The sequence below is a fragment of the Musca vetustissima genome, unplaced genomic scaffold, assembly GCF_032173495.1.
Source record: "Musca vetustissima isolate MV318-11 ecotype Yass unplaced genomic scaffold, APGP_CSIRO_Mvet_v1 utg51398, whole genome shotgun sequence".
Taxonomy (NCBI): Eukaryota; Metazoa; Arthropoda; class Insecta; order Diptera; family Muscidae; genus Musca; species Musca vetustissima.
Window position 1 is genome coordinate 84,270 of NW_026872823.1, and position 17,154 is coordinate 101,423.

At 37.7% G+C, this 17,154-nt stretch overlaps 1 protein-coding gene across 1 annotated transcript; it reads right to left on the bottom strand.

Moving 5' to 3' along the window:
• Positions 1-4,078: 4,078 nt before the first annotated feature.
• On the bottom strand, positions 4,079-15,825 carry LOC133338735 (collagen alpha-1(IV) chain). The gene is made up of 8 exons (XM_061546861.1): positions 15,742-15,825; positions 10,268-10,316; positions 8,753-9,685; positions 8,194-8,690; positions 6,664-8,114; positions 5,620-6,588; positions 4,407-5,554; positions 4,079-4,339 (listed from the first exon to the last, which is right to left on the bottom strand). The coding sequence occupies exons 1-8, from the start codon at positions 15,759-15,761 to the stop codon at positions 4,079-4,081; spliced, it is 5,328 nt and encodes a 1,775-aa protein (XP_061402845.1). The 5' UTR covers positions 15,762-15,825.
• Between the last annotated feature and the right edge of the window lie 1,329 nt (positions 15,826-17,154).

Consider the following 17,154-nt stretch of genomic DNA (forward strand, 5'->3'; position numbering starts at 1 on the left):
AAAGAATATTTTTTTTAAGGCTACAACAAAGAGGCGTGGATTTTTAAAGAATATTTTTTCAAGGCCTATAATAGGCGTGGATTTTTTAAAGAATATTTTTTCAAGGCTACAACAAAGAGGCGTGGATTTTTAAAGAATATTTTTTTAAGGCCTATAATAGGCGTGGATTTTGTAAAGAATATTTTTTCAAGGCCTATCCAAGGCGTGCATTTTTTTTAAAGAATATTTTTTCAAGGCCTATCCAAGGCGTGCATTTTTTTTAAAGAATATTTTTTCAAGGCCTATCCAAGGCGTGCATTTTTTTTAAAGAATATTTTTTCAAGGCCTATCCAAGGCGTGCATTTTTTTTTAAAGAATATTTTTTCAAGGCCTATCCAAGGCGTGGATTTTTTAAAGAATATTTTCCAAGGCGTGGATTTTTTAAAGAATATTTTTTCAAGGCCTATCCAAGGCGTGCATTTTTTTAAGAATATTTTTTCAAGGCCTATCCAAGGCGTGCATTTTTTAAAGAATATTTTTTCAAGGCCTATCCAAGGCGTGGATTTTTTAAAGAATATTTTTTCAAGGCCTATCCAAGACGTGGATTTTTTAAAGAATATTTTTTCAAGGCCTATCCAAGGCGTGGATTTTTTAAAGAATATTTTTTCAAGGCCTATCCAAGGCGTGGATTTTTTAAGGAATATTTTTTCAAGGCCTATCCAAGGCTTGGATTTTTTAAAGAATATTTTTTCAAGGCCTATCCAAGGCTTGGATTTTTTAAAGAATATTTTTTCAAGGCCTATCCAAGGCGTGGATTTTTTAAAGAATATTTTTCAAGGCCTATCCAAGGCTTGGATTTTTTAAAGAATATTTTTTCAAGGCCTATCCAAGGCGTGGATTTTTTAAAGAATATTTTTTCAAGGCCTATCCAAGGCGTGGATTTTTTAAAGAATATTTTTTCAAGGGTCCACCTAAGGCGTGGATTTTTTAAAGAATATTTTTTCAAGGCCTATCCAAGGCCTGGATTTTTTAAAGAATATTTTTTCAAGGCTCCAACAAAGAGGCGTGGATTTTGTAAAGAATATTTTTTCAAGACCTATCCAAGGCCTGGATTTTTTAAAGAATATTTTTTCAAGGCCTATCCAAGGCGTGGATTTTTTAAAGAATATTTTTTCAAGGCCTATCCAAGGTGTGGATTTTGTAAAGAATATTTTTTCAAGGCCTATCCAAGGCGTGCATTTTTTAAAGAATATTTTTTCAAGGCCTATCCAAGGCGTGCATTTTTTAAAGAACATTTTTTCAAGGCCTATCCAAGGCGTGCATTTTTTAAAGAATATTTTTTCATGGCCTATCCAAGGCGTGCATTTTTTAAAGAATATTTTTTCAAGGCCTATCCAAGGCGTGCATTTTTTAAAGAATATTTTTTCAAGGCCTATCCAAGGCGTGGATTTTTTAAAGAATATTTTTTCAAGGCCTATCCAAGTCGTGGATTTTTTAAAGAATATTTTTTCAAGGCCTATCCAAGGCGTGCATTTTGTAAAGAATATTTTTTCAAGGCCTATCCAAGGCGTGGATTTTTTAAAGAATATTTTTTCAAGGCCTATCCAAGGCGTGAATTTTTTAAAGAATATTTTTTCAAGGCCTATCCAAGGCGTGGATTTTCTAAAGAATATTTTTTCAACTACCACGTTTTTTTCTGCCGCGAAGTCAATCAACCTCATGCCGTTGTCTGATGTTTCTTCATGGAGGCTGAATTTTCCGACGGTGGGGCCAAAAATATTTTGCCTTCAGATTTTTGCATTCAAATCTCCCAGCAGGATTTTAATGTCATGGCCAGGGCAACGATCATATTCTAGGCGCTCGTAAAATATGTCTTTGGTCTGCTCATCTTTGTCTTCGATCGGAAAATGGGCGCAAATAAGACTGATGTAGAAGAACTTCGCTTTTATGCGGATTATAGCAATTCGCTCATCTACTGGAGTGAATCTGTCTCATTTCATGTTAACCATAAATCCGCAAACAATTTTATATCTCGTTTCAGGGCGTAATCTTCTGATTTACTTACGCCAGTCCCTTTCCTTTGCATTTCCTGTAGGGCAATAATATCGGCTGTGTACTTCTTGAGTACATCCGCCAAAGCGAACACTGCGCCTGTTCCGTACAAGGTGTGCACATTCAAAGGGCAGATTAGCAGTTAAAGCCAATCAGAACCGTTGCTTGGTATTTATCATCTCCTACGCCACCCTACGCCTTGTATTAGGCCTTGAAAAAATATGTTTTAAAAAAATCCACGCCTATTATAGCCATTGAAAAAATATGTTTTAAAAAAATCCTCGCCTATTATAGCCCTTGAAAAAATCCACGCCCATTATAGCCCTTGAAAAAATCCACGCCTATTATAGCCCTTGAAAAAATCCACGCCTATTATAGCCCTTGAAAAAATCCACGCCTATTATAGCCCTTGAAAAAATCCACGCCTATTATAGCCCTTGAAAAAATCCACGCCTATTATAGCCCTTGAAAATATATGTTTGGACCCTTGAAAAATTATTCTTTAAACAATTCACGCCTGTGTTGAACCCTTGAAAAATATTCTTTAAAAAATCTACGCCTTAGGTGGACCCTTGAAAAATATTCTTTAAAAAATCTACGCCTTTGGTGGACCCTTGAAAAAATATTCTTTAAAAAATCTACGCCTTAGGTGGACCCTTGAAAAAATATTCTTTAAAAAATCTACGCCTTAGGTGGACCCTTGAAAAAATATTCTTTAAAAAATCTACGCCTTAGGTGGACCCTTGAAAAAATATTCTTTAAAAAATCCACGCCTTTGTTGGGTGCTTGAAAAAATATTCTTTAAAAAATCCACGCCTTAGGTTTGCCCTTGAAAAAATATTCTTTAAAAAATCCACGCCTATGGTTGGCCTTGAAAAATATTCTTTAAAAAATCCACGCCTTAGGTGGGTGCTTGAAAAAATATACTTTAAAAAATCCACGCCTTTGTTGGGTGCTTGAAAAAAAAATTCTTTAAAAAATCCACGCCTTTGTTGGGTGCTTGAAAAAATATTCTTTAAAAAATCCACGCCTTTGTTGGAGCCTTAAAAAAATATTCTTTAAAAAATCCACGCCTTAGATGGGTGCTTGAAAAAATATTCTTTAGAAAAATTGGAATAATTTTGTAACATATTTATTTTTATTTGTTTATTTATTATTTATGGTTTGTTGTTGTTGTTGTTTGGTTTATACATAACGGATCTCTCTTATATATGTATATTAAAAATATATATTTCTATATATATTTTTTATATATATTATATTATTAAAATTAGTATGGCAGTTTATTTCAAATTGAAAAACACAAAACAAGGGTTTGATTTTTTTTTGTAAGTTTTCGTTCTTTGGAAATTTTGGAATTTGGTTTTCATTTTGGATTTTTCTTTGTTGTTGTTGTTATTTTATTATTATTAATTGTATTATTTTGTTACTTATATTTAAAAAAACACTAAATATTACATTTATTACAAAAAAGAAAAAAACGACATATTAAAAAATAGAAATTCGTTTTAAATGGCAGATTAGAATGTTTTTTTGTTGTTGTTGTTGCTGTTTGCTGATTGTCGATTTAAACTCTAAGGATTTTTGTTTTTTGGGGTGGGGAATGGGGTTGTGCGGGGAAGACAGACAGGCAGTAAGGCAAACATACAAACAAAACTTGTTGTTGTAATAAGATTTCTTGTTGTTGTTGTTTTTGGTATTCGTTTACTTATTGTTAAGGCATTAAAAAAAAGTTGTTGTTCTTGTTTTTGTTGTAGTTTTTGTAATTAAGGAATCGGTTTCGAATTCTTAAGGTAAATCATAAGAGTATAAAAATAGTAAATAATAATAATAATTGTTTTTAATTATATATTAAAAAAAAGAAAACAAACAATCGAACAAACAAAAAAGGAAACTGGTTATCAACTGGGACAAATTTGCGGGAAATTATTTTTGTTGGGGGTAGGGGAACTCTTATGGTGGATTTTCCTTTCCTTGGCTATTTCTTTTATATTTTACTTCTTTGTTGTTGCTGTTATTGTTGTTGTTGTTGCTAACTATGTGGCTCTTATGATGAGTTCTTAATACAAACTTGACATCTGGAGACTCTTTGCTTCAGGTTGCCCGCCTTGAGGGTAACCATATCGGGTCTCTGGAACTGTTGATATTCCTCCAGGGTTACCAGCCAGAAACTGTTGATTGTGTCGTAGAAGAAGCAATGGCCCTTGCCGCCATTACACTCGATGAAGGGTATGGGGCGGAAGTCTTCCAAACAGGAACCGGGCGAGGACATGTCCTGGCCACCACCACCATTACCGGCAGCAGTGTGCTACAAATAAAGAGAAAAACAAATTAAATAATATCAAAAAATCCTCTCCTCTCCCCCCTCTCCTTACCATCATAAAACTGTAACCAATCCACAAGCCTTCCCAACCATTTGGACACGTTGGTATATCCAAAGTCTGACTGTGCACAGCAATAACATTGGCAGGCACCTCACACACCACACAACGTGAAATGTATTGGCTAACCTCTTGCGCTGGCACCGGCATCATTGGCATCGATGGATTGTTGGTGGTCAACCAGAACGATTTGTCGTTACGCGAAGCATAGTTGCAAATGTTATTGGTACCGCACGACATGACGGGCAGTGTCGAGAAACGTCTTACACACGAACCGGGCGAACCCAAATCTTGATTGGCAGCATAATCATTACCATCGACATACAACAACGAATAACCACTCCATAATTCGGTGTGGCCGGGTTCACAACGTGGCACCTGGGCGGTTTGACTGTGACGTACCAACAAAATACCGGTAAGATAGTCGGGAGCATGTGTGCAAGGTGCACCAGGCTCACCCTTGGCACCCATGGGACCGGGAGCACCATCACGACCCACTAAACCCATTGGTCCGGTGTCACCCTTAGGACCGGGACGGCCGGGAGCGCCAGTCAAACCAACCAAACCCATTTCACCCTTTTCACCGCGTTCACCTTGTAGACCAACCATGCCGCGAGGACCCTGAGGACCACGTTCACCCTTTTGACCATCACGTCCAGGATAGCCAGGTTCACCCTTGGGACCGGGAGGTGGAATCTTGCCGGGTTCACCCTTGTCACCCTTGAGACCAGGCAAACCGTCACGACCATTGAGACCGGGTGGACCTTGGAAGCCCTTTTCACCGGGAGCACCGACGGGACCGGGCAAACCTTCCATACCATCGAGACCACGATCACCCTTTTCACCGCGCAAACCAGGCAGACCGGGGGCGCCAACCATGCCCATTTCACCCTTGTCACCCTTTTCGCCTTGCAGACCGGGCAGACCCATATCACCCTTGGGACCGGGATAGCCCATATCACCCTTAATGCCAGGAGCACCAGGCATACCATTAGCACCGTCTCTGCCGGGAGCACCAACCAAACCGCGATCACCTTTAGGACCCTGTGGACCAATGGGGCCGGGGGCACCAGGAGCACCGGGAGTACCAGGCAAACCAGCCAAACCCTTTTCACCCTTTTGACCGGGCATACCAGGGGCACCTGAAAAACAACACTCAGATCAGATATTTCTCACCCACAACAAGTAGGACTTCGACACCACCTACCTTCACGACCATTTTTACCAGTACGGCCAGGCAAACCCTTTTCACCCTTGATGGTCAGGCCAGGAGCACCAACATCACCCATGGGACCGCGTTCACCCTTAGCACCAGGCATACCATTCAAACCGTTGGGACCGGGAGCTCCAGTCAAGCCACGATCACCCTTAGGTCCGTTGAAGCCGGGCGGGCCTTGGTTACCCTTGAGACCCATAGGACCTGGCAAACCAATCAAACCGGGTTCACCCATCTCACCAGGTTCACCCTTAATCGTAATAGGCGTAGCATTTAGACCAGGTTTACCGGGAACACCGCGGTCACCCTTAGGACCGGGAGCGCCATTGAAGCCAGCAACACCACGTTCACCCTTGTCGCCCTTGGCGCCGTTAATGCCAGGATAGCCACGTTCACCCTTGTCACCTTTAGGTCCGGTATGACCCATTGGACCGGCGGGACCCATTTGACCAGGCTTGCCATCCATGCCAGGAAGACCTGGAGCACCAGGTAGACCGATGTCACCCTTAATACCCTTTGGTCCAGTCAAACCGGGCAGACCTTGATCACCCTTTTCACCGGGTCTGCCATTGAGGCCATCGGCCCCATCACGGCCACGATCACCCTTTTCGCCAGGAGCTCCGGGACGTCCATGCAAGGCAATTCCGGGTACACCCTTTTCACCAGGCATGCCAGGAGCACCGGGCATACCAGGTTCACCACGCAAACCAGAGGCACCAGGTTCACCCTTTTGACCCTTTTCAGCAGCATCACCAGGCTCACCACGGGGACCATCCATACCGGGCAAACCACGATCACCCTTGGCGCCATCAATACCAGGAACACCATCGGCACCGGGAGGACCCATGGGACCCATATCACCTTTCATACCCATTAAACCAGGTGGGCCAGGAGGACCACGGACACCGGGCAAACCATCCTTGCCAGTCAGACCACGTTCACCACGATCACCCTTGGCGCCTATACGACGAAGCGGAATCAGTTATTCAATTTCCTACCGAAAAAAAAAAAATTACATCGATTTGTCTAACTTACCAGGAATGCCAGCAGGACCAGGAGGACCACGTTTGCCAGGTGGACCAGTAATACCAGTGAAACCTTTAGGACCATCAATACCAGGAGCACCTCGTTCACCCTTCATACCAGGCATACCGACCAAACCGGGATAGCCGGGTTCACCCTTAGCACCATCACGACCTTGAACACCATCGACACCAGGCTTACCAGGTGGGCCGGCGGGACCAGTTGGACCACGAGGACCCATATCACCCTTAGGACCGTCAACACCAGGGGCACCAGGAGCACCGGGAAGACCAGAATCACCTTTTTCGCCAGGGTAGCCAGGAGCGCCATCCATACCAGGAGGACCCATGGGACCATCCAAACCACGATCACCTTTAGGACCAGGCAAACCGGGACGACCAATGCTACCTGGAGGACCGGGTCTGGCAATACCTTGGTCACCCTTTTGACCAGGAGGTCCGTTTCTGCCGGGAGGACCACGCAAACCGTCTCTACCAGGATTACCAGGGGCACCAATAGGACCTTGTGGACCAGGTTCACCACGTGGACCAGTCATACCGCGAGGACCAGCAGGTCCAGGTGGACCTTGTGGACCAGTTTCACCCTTTTGGCCAGCACTACCTTTGTCGCCTTTGGGACCAGTGGGACCCAATGCACCAGGATTGCCAGGAGCACCGCGGTCACCCTTGTTGCCCTTAGCGGGAACCTTCAAATAGTCGACGTCACAAGTACCGGGATCACCAGTCATACCACGGGGACCAGTCATACCCTTGTCACCCTTTTCACCATCGCGACCAGCAAGACCTGGTTCACCCTTAATGCTGCGACCTGGAGCACCATCAAAACCATCACGACCGGGGTTACCTGGAGCGCCATCAGCACCTGGAGGACCGGGATAGCCTTTGTCGCCCTTATCGCCAATTTCACCCTTTTGTCCAGGAGCACCTGGAATACCGGCTAAGCCTCTGTCACCCTTCACACCTTGAGCACCAGGATAACCACGTTCACCCTTGTCTCCCTTAACGGGTTCGATAAGATTCAGATCAACCATAGCGTTTTTACCGGGGAGACCATAGGGACCTGGAGCACCGGGGATACCATCTCTACCCTTCTCGCCAGGAGGACCAGGGGGGCCAGGAATACCATCAGAACCACGTTCGCCAGGATAACCACGTTCGCCGGGAGGACCTCTGAGACCATCACGGCCAGGGATACCATCTGTACCACGATCACCTTTGTCACCTTTCTGTCCGGGAGCACAGTCTGAGCATTTGCCGCCAGCATCACCCTTGGGACCCATGTCACCTTTGGGACCAGGGGTACCAGGACGACCTTGATCACCACGAGGACCAGGAGCACCGACGGGACCAGGAGTACCGGGAAGACCTAATTTGGAGTCACCAGGGGCACCAGGAGCGCCAGTTAAACCGCGTTCACCCTTTGTACCCTTCAAGCCGGGAGTGCTGTCATGAGAGAGAGGAAGAGAACCAAATGTTGTTGTATTTAGACCGCAATTAAAACGATTTGGGATCTACGACTTACCCAGGAATGCCATCATCACCTTTAGGACCGCGTTCACCATATCCAGGTAGACCAGCTTCACCCTTTTGACCTTCAGGACCTGGAGGACCAGTATGGCCGATAGGACCTTGGGGACCCATGGGACCGGGACGACCTGCATTACCTTTTTCACCTTTTTCGCCGGGAGGACCTTCAACACCATTGTTACCGGGCATACCAGGGCCGCCCTTAGCACCGGGCAAACCTTGTGGACCAGGTGGGCCATCGAAACCATCCAAACCCTTGGGACCTGGAGCACCAGGATAACCACGGGGACCTTTAGGACCGGGAGCGCCAGGGGAGCCACGACCGCCACCAGGTGGACCTGGAGGACCGACAAGACCACGCTCACCAGGTTTACCTGGACGACCGGGTTCACCCTTTTGACCGGGCTTGCCAGGCAAACCATTCAAGCCAGTTTCACCACGATCACCCTTTTGGCCGGGAGGACCAGGAGGACCGAAAGCACCTTGACGACCCTAATGATTTTGAGAATAGGATATTAAAAATTAACGAAGTTTATGATGTTGTTTTTACGCACTCTATCACCGGGACCGCCAGGAAGACCCTTTTCACCCTTGGGACCTTCAAAACCTTGTGGACCTTGAGGGCCGACAGAACCCTTATCACCGGGTGCGCCCATATCACCTCGTTGACCCATTTCACCCTTTTCGCCAATAATCTCGGTTTCACCACCAGTAAATGGTCGGTATTGGGCCGGTTCACCTTTCTCACCCTTTTCACCTTTTCTGCCGGGTTGTGGTCTGGGGAAGCAAGGAGCACCCTTTTCACCCTTCAAACCGCGATCACCGCGCAAACCGGGAGCACCCAATGGACCAGTTTCACCACGTTCACCCTTTGGACCAATTGGACCCTCGGGACCAGGATTACCGGGACGACCGGCAAAGCCGGGCTCACCCTTTTCACCCTTGGCATAGTCACCATTCTCCTTAGCCGGTTCACCTTTTTCACCCTTGGCACCAGGTTGACCTGGATAACCACGAGGTCCAGCCATACCGCTCAAACCGGGTAGACCGGCCAAACCCTTCTCACCATCACAGCCATCCTTACCGGGAATACCGGGTGCACCGGGATTACCGGCAATACCTTGAATACCGGGTACACCAGCCATACCGGGAATACCGGGTGTACCACGTTCACCCTTCAAGCCTCTAGGTCCCATTGGACCAGGATCACCTTTTTGACCCTTATCACCGGGTGGACCTTCGGTACCGGGATAGCCGGGCAAACCCTTGGGGCCGGGCATACCAATTGGTCCCTGCAGACCGCGATTACCCTTTTCGGCAAAACATTTCGGTATACAGCCGGGTGTGTTGGTGCTGCAATTTTTCGCGCTGTCAATTATCGAATAGCTGTCGTCGATCGGTTGGGGTGGGGCTTGATTGCCAACATCGGGACGATAGTGTTTAGCGGTGTTGTAGATGGCACCGGTATCGGTTGTTTTCCAAAATTGCTGGATTGTAAAAGATAATTTAAAAAAAATTAGTTTTCAAAAAATTAAAAAAATCATTTAAAAAAATCCACGCTTAAAAATTTATTTTATAAAAAATTCACACTTAAATATTAATTTTAAAAAATAGATTTAAAAAAATTATTTTGAAAAAATTAATCTATGCTTTTTTTCTATTTTTTTCTATTTCTAATTTTTTACAAGAATCTATCCTCTTGAAAAACTATTTTTTTAAATCCAAGAAATTTCAATAAAATTTTTTAACTCAATTTTTCCCCCAGAAAGGAAGTACAATAATTCCGATTTTGAGGTCATCGCGTTTACATTATCAAACGTCATTTCTCAATAACCGTTTATAATTCTTTTTCATTCATTCAAATCCATTTATCGGAAAATCATTTGTTGTTGTTGTTGTTCGTTTTGTATATTTTATTTTATTTTATTTTCCGTTTTGTTATTGTAAATTTTCTCTTATCAGCACATTTATGCCACATTTCTTGCATCATTGCGAGTGTATGTGTGGTTGGGGGTGATGGGGAGGAGGAGAGAACACATAAAAAAAATTGATATAAAAAATCTACTTACAGCATTTATTCCTAAAAACGCTCCAGTAAATACAGCGGCAAACAGTAGCCTAAAAATAAAAGAGAATAATACATAAGAGACATTTTAATTTAAGAGAAAGAAGAGGAGTAAATTAATAAGAGAAAAATTAAATACATAAAAAACGTTCTCTTAACTTTAACGCCTATCAATTATATTACTCTTTAAAATAATAAAGAGAGCAACTAAAAGAGAGATACATTAGTGTATTGATCTGACTCTCTCTCTCTCTCAGGGCAAGAAAAGAGTAATTGATCGAATTGAAGAGAATTGTTTCAAAATGTTTTTAAAATGAACAAAAAAGAAAAGAGATTTAAAAAGGAAAATATAAATTACAGCCAATTAGATTGTAAAATGCGGCTAAGACCTAATTTATAGATCTATATTCAAAATGGTAACTAGGAGGCATTATATGCTCTGAAAATCCGAATTTTTAAATAACATTTAGTTTCCTCTTATATATGCGGCTAAGACCTTAAAACGGGGTAAAATCGGTAGGGACCTTTGTATGTAGACTATTTCTGAACGTGTAAATGAAATGTTTTTTTTTTCATCCAGCAGGTATTTTATCCTCTGTGAACTCGAAATAATAAATTGCCGATAAACTGAATCCACTTCGATTGGAAAATCCGGTTAGGACCTTAAAAGTACCTAAAATCGAGATTCTTATAAGTCAAAATAATGAACCCTATATTCAAATTTGTGCCCAAGAGATATTTTATACTCCCGAGAACCAAAAATGCTAAATATCATCCAGTTTTAGCTTAAATATGCGGCTAAGATCTTAAAACGGGGTAAAATCGGTAGGGACCTGTATATGGGGTCTATTTCTGAACATGGAACTGAAATGTTTTTTCCTCTGTGAACTCGAAATAGCAAATTTCCTATAAATTTCAGCCATTTCAATTGGAAAATGCGGTTAGGACCTGACAAGTGGAACTGAAATGTTTTTTCCTCTCTGAACTCGAAAAAGCAAATTTCCTATAAATTTTAGCCATTTCAATTGGAAAATACGGTTAGGACATTAAAAGTACCTAAATTGCGACGGGATCTTTATCTGTCTAAATAATAGACCCTATTTTAAATTTGTGCTCAAGACGTATTTTTACTCCCGAGAACCCAAAATGTTTAATAATAATTAGTTTCAGCTTAAGTATGCGGCTAAGATCTTAAAAAGGGGTAAAATCGGCAGGGAACCTTATGGGAAGTTTTTTACTTTTGTAGACCGAATATGGGTACTATGACAGAACCTGGATCTGCAATGCAAGTTTTTTTTAACCAGGCGGACTTTTATCTTCAGAGAACTCGAAATGGCAAATTACAGACACTTCGATTCGAAGATATGCCTAGTACCTTTAATAGGTATACCTCAAATGAGGGGAGCTAAGAATATGGGAAGGTTATAGAAAAAACCTATAAGTATGTATTTTATTAAATGGGAGCCTAAAATCTCATGTAACTGAAACTCCGAATATAAAATAAGGCTAAAATGAGACGGCCCCTTTATACGGGTGTAATGGCAAAAAATAGATCTATAGTGCTAAAGAGGTCTTTTTATCATATGAGAACCCCAAATACCAAATTTGTTATTTGATTGGAAGATAAGTCTATGCCCTTCAAAATACCAATATTGTGGGGGACTATGTCTAAATATCCAAATTAAATTCCAATTTCGACACAAATTCCTGCATGTGAAGTGTTACTGTTCGAAAAAAAATCCGGACCCAAAATGTATGCAAAAATAGAATAAAATCAGATTTTCGGACCAACATTGAACATTCAAATGTAATTCTTCTAAATTATTAGTACGAAAATGGATCGAAATGGCCAGCCATCGGGCCATATTAAAAATGTATTTGCTTTTAGGGCCAAATTTGGCCAGGATCACAACTTCGACATACATTAAACTTTGTTATACAAACAGATCTTTTATCGTTCCAAATATGGATATATATTTAAAATTTACTCTAAAATCTACCGGCATCCTTACATGAGAGCCATGTTTAATATTAGCCCCATATATTTGAAAATACTCCTGCGATTATTGTAGTATCCGAAATTCAATTGGAAATGCATCTAGGACTTTAAAAATAAAAAAAAATCGTTCGGAACCTAATTGATAATTATTGTTTTTGTCTTCTGAGAACCGGAAATGTTAAGCTAAATATCATATTTGACATTTATTGCGAATACAATTTTTCGAAGCTCTGGAAAGGCGAATCTGGCTAAACATAAATCCGAAGAATCTAAAATTCCAAATTACAAATCCATGGCTGAGATCATGAAAATACATCAAATCGACTAGGGTCCTTATACATATATGGGCACTTCCGCAAAATGGTAAACCAAAGTCGAAGAATTTGTTTCTTTAATTGTGCTTAAATACGTAAAGTAAAGGCAAAAAATACAAAGAAAGACCACATTTGTCATTTTTTCTACTTGTTCTTAGCATAAATACTAATTTAATGACTAAAAATGCAGACACTTCAGAAATAAAAACTGCAAAATCAACAATGTCGCGTGAGTGACCGAGAAAAATCCTTCGCAAATAAAGGATATGCCATATTTTGAAATTTTGAAAGTGCAATAATAATGCTTGGTATCTTTTATTCATGTAAAGAATATAAAAAGTTTAAAATATTCACACAATTCCCAGAGTTTTCCCATTATTAGTAGTGATGTCTAAAGTGGTGTATATTTGAAGTCGCGTGTGTGACCGCTCTTTTGTGGCTTTTATCTCAAAAGTAAAGAAATAGAGGCTCTCAATTTTTTTACCACTGATAGTACTCCTAAAGTTCTACAAAAAATTATTAAGGGAGAATTGTAAAAAATGTAATTGTTTTCGATTTATTTAAGATTTAAAATTTGATTTTGCCTCTGAAAGTCGTGTAAGTGACTGCGGAAGTGCCCATATGTCTAAACATGGATAATAATTAAACATTTTCAGTCAGGATGACTTTTATCTTCTGAAAAGTTAAAAAAACACATTTATATCCATTATCGCTTTAATATGTTCATTGGGCCGTCAAAAAAAAAAAAAAAAAAAAAATTAAAATTTAGCGAAAGGCATAAAGGCGTGAAGATTCTTTACTTTCTGAGATTGTGAAATACCAAATAACAGGTTGTTATTTGGTTGGAAATTTGATTTGAAATCTTCAAAATATCCAAAATATGGTGATAGCTTCATATGAAGGGTTAGACTCAAACGTGGACCAATATATTTGATCGAACACCCTAGGATTATCAACATCCATATTGGGAAAATTCCCAAGAGCAAAGAACGCCAAGTCTTTACTGTAGAAAAGCTAAAAGCCAACAAAAATCTTGGAAAATTTACTATATATAGAACCTGTTCGTAATCAACGGCAAAGTTTGTTTACCCTACCAAAAAAGTTGAATTTTTTCCCTGGCCAACGTCAGGGAATTGACTTTGTTACTCATTGTCGATCAATTGAAAGTCGCTCAACTTATCCCCTACTTTGAAATTGCCGCAGTGCCATCAAATGACTACAGAATAAGCTGGAATTTTTCGTTTTCCGGAGCCGATATATGAGCCCTAGAATTGGATATTCTAACTACTAGACAATACGGTACAAAAAAATAAAAACAATTCTATTTGGTCCTAGAAGCCAATATGAAGTTTAAGATACTAAGTTCAATATGTCTTAAGAAGCGACAAACTACTCGTTAAAATTCAATTTAATGGATCAAAATGGATCAAAAAAAAAAAAAACTCCGATGAAAGTTTTAAAGTTGTAAAGATTATTCCAAAAATCTCTGCCGGGTGGCTACAAATAACCTACGGAAGCTTCAAGTCGGGGAGGAAGGTGGATAAATTATCGAATTCGCAAATTTGAATTAGTGTATCCCTACTTCGTAATTGACACAGTGATATCAAATGATAGCAGAATAAGATATGTCTTTTTGCTCTCGAAACTCGATATATCGGCCCTAGAACCGGTTATCCTAACCACTAGACAATACGGAAATATCATTTGTAGTTTATGTTAGTTGCAATAAAATTTAAAAACCTAAGTAATGTAAATTATTATTTCTAATAAAGTATTTATAATAATTTAAATAAAATTATTGTTTAGTTAGTTATTTAAAAAAAATATATAAAATGTTTGATTAATTTTTTTTAATAACTAAATAATGTTTAAATTTTAATTACTTTTTTTAAAGAATAAACTATTGAAGAATAAATATATACTTATTAATTAATAAATCAATAATATATATATATATATATATATATAAATCAATAATATATAATATATATTGAATTTTGTATTTGAATTTAAATATATTCAAATTGGAAGTAAGTGTTCCAAAAAGGTTTATATATTATTATTCGAAATAAAAAATAAGTTAAAAAATAAAAATATATTTCATAATTAATATTATTTAAATACGAAATATATAAAAATGTTTTAAATTGATTTTCTTTTTTACTAATTAACTAAGTAATTTCTGAATTTTTCAAAATTAATTAATAGACCGTTTTTTTGTAAAAGTGATTAACTTTTATACATAAACACATTTATTTTTAATTAATAGATATTATATTTACGTTATTTATTAAAATAACATTTAAAAATTAAGTTTATTAAAATCAAAATATATATTGATTTATTTATTAATAATAATTAATATAATTTGTGTTTTTAATTTTTAAAAACAATTAATAACCTTTTAAAATTTAATATATGTCTTTATAATTGGTTAATTTTGGTTAATTATAAAACAATAATGTTTATATTTTATAAAATAATTGTTCTATTAATTTTAATTATTTTTTTAATTAATATTTTCTTAATAATTCCGGTTATATATGATATATTGTTTTTAATTTAAAAAAATAATCAATGTTTGTTAGGTATTAACAAATTAATAATTATTATTAATATAATTATTTATTATTTATGATAATTTTATTTACTTTTTATACCAATTTTTTTATATTAATAATATCTATTATTTTTTTGTTTTTTTAATTACTGACAAAAATCATTTATTTTTATACACAATTTTTAATTAATTTTATTATTTTACAAAAAATAACAAAAAAAATGATTTGAAAATAATTATAATTATTATTGAAAATAATAATAATTAATATATAAATAATTTACTATTATTTTTTTTTGTAATATAAAAAAAATAATTAAAAATTGTGTATAAAAAATAACTAAAATTATAATAGAAATCAAATCAAAAACTCACTTAAAATTCATTCAAATGTTCAATGCCCTTACAGGCAAAAATTCAAAAAAAAAAAAAATAAAAAATATTTAAATTTTAATTATTAATTTGCAACAATTTTACCAATTATTTATTATTATTTATAATAATTATTAAATATTTAAAAGAATTTAAATTTAATCCAAGGATCTATTATTTTTTTTATAAATATTATTAAGTTTTATATATGATATAATTTCATGCCAACTTACCGCTTCCACAGGGGCTCCATTATACCCCAATTTTGAATGCGTGTATTTCCGTTTCCTTAACGATCCACCACGGAGTTAGAAATATATAGAAAAAGAAAATCGATAATCCAGAGGGGAAACAAAACTATTAGAATTTCGCGATAACCTCCTAATGAGACAAAAAAAAAGAGAAAAGAAAGAAGAAGGACCAGATAAGTCACGGTGACACTTAACTATGACTGCAAAAAAAAAAAAAAGAAAACATAGACACACACACACATACAAACGGCAATAAAACGAAATAAAAAACACAAAGTTCACTTGGGAGAAAATTTAAAAAAAAAAATTTTTTTTAGAAAAAAAAGAAACAGCAGACACACTTTTAAATATTTTCATTCAAATTTAAATGTTTTATAAAAAAAATTAAAACAGAGTTCACTTCTATTTAAAAATTAATAAAACTATTGAAGTAAAAAAATATATATAAGCCACTTTTAAATATTTTTATTCAAATAATAATAAAAAAAAATTTAAAATAATTAACACAATGCCACTTTAAAAAAAAAAATTATTAAAATGTTTTTAAGTAAAAAAACACAAGCCACTTTTTTATAATTAAAAAAAATCGAAACATTTTTAATTACTTTTTTAATCGAAGTTAACCGTTTCGTTTCCGTTTTATGATTTTTTAAACTAAACTATTTTTTTAAAGACAACTACAAATTCATTTGAATAGTTTTTCGTTTGTTATTTTTTTTTATTTTTTTTTGGAATATTCTAATCCCAGTTAAAGATGAACCCCATCCATTTGCTCCCCTTTTTTTCCTGTTCGTAATGGTAGATAGCTTGGCTCACGAAAAAAAGGGAGAACGGAACTGTGGTGGCTGGGAAAAAGTTTTCTTTTTTGTTTTCGGCTTAGCTTTAGGTTTTTTGTTTGGTCGAGCAAAAAGCGCCTCGATCCAACTGTGCAGATCGACTGGAGCGTACTGATTACTGGAGAACTTAGAGAATATGCACAAACATTAGTTGTGGCTTAATACCAATGGAACTGAAAAAAAAACCAAACAGACAGACAGACCGAATTCTGCTGTCATGGACTTCGTGTTTTTCGTTTCGTTTGCTGTTGACTTTATATTGTATAGTATTATTTTCTTGTTTATTTGTTATGTGTTTTTTTTATTTTCTTATTTTCTTCTTGTTTTTTTACTTTTTTTCTTCAACTGTGTGTTGTCTCCTTGCTTCGGCGGTGGACAACGTTCTAAACTGAAGCTACTACTTACTTGCGAAGGCAGAACACGACTAATTATAGTATAAAATGCAGCCAACAGTAAAGCATCATCTCACAAGCGAAATCAAACATACAATATGCCACAGACACTCACACACACACACAGCCATACATGCATGCATACACCATGGGCATACATACACGGA

What these genes read in the sequence shown, in the direction of transcription:
- LOC133338735 (XM_061546861.1), bottom strand. Translation starts at nt 15,761, where the DNA reads ATGGAGCCCCTGTGGAAGCG. An exon ending in CTGGCGGTCCCGGTGATAGA is followed by an intron (nt 8,691 to 8,752) that starts GTGCGTAAAAAC and finishes CAAAATCATTAG; the next exon opens with GGTCGTCAAGGTGCTTTCGG. An exon ending in TGGTCCTGCTGGCATTCCTG is followed by an intron (nt 6,589 to 6,663) that starts GTAAGTTAGACA and finishes TTCGTCGTATAG; the next exon opens with GCGCCAAGGGTGATCGTGGT.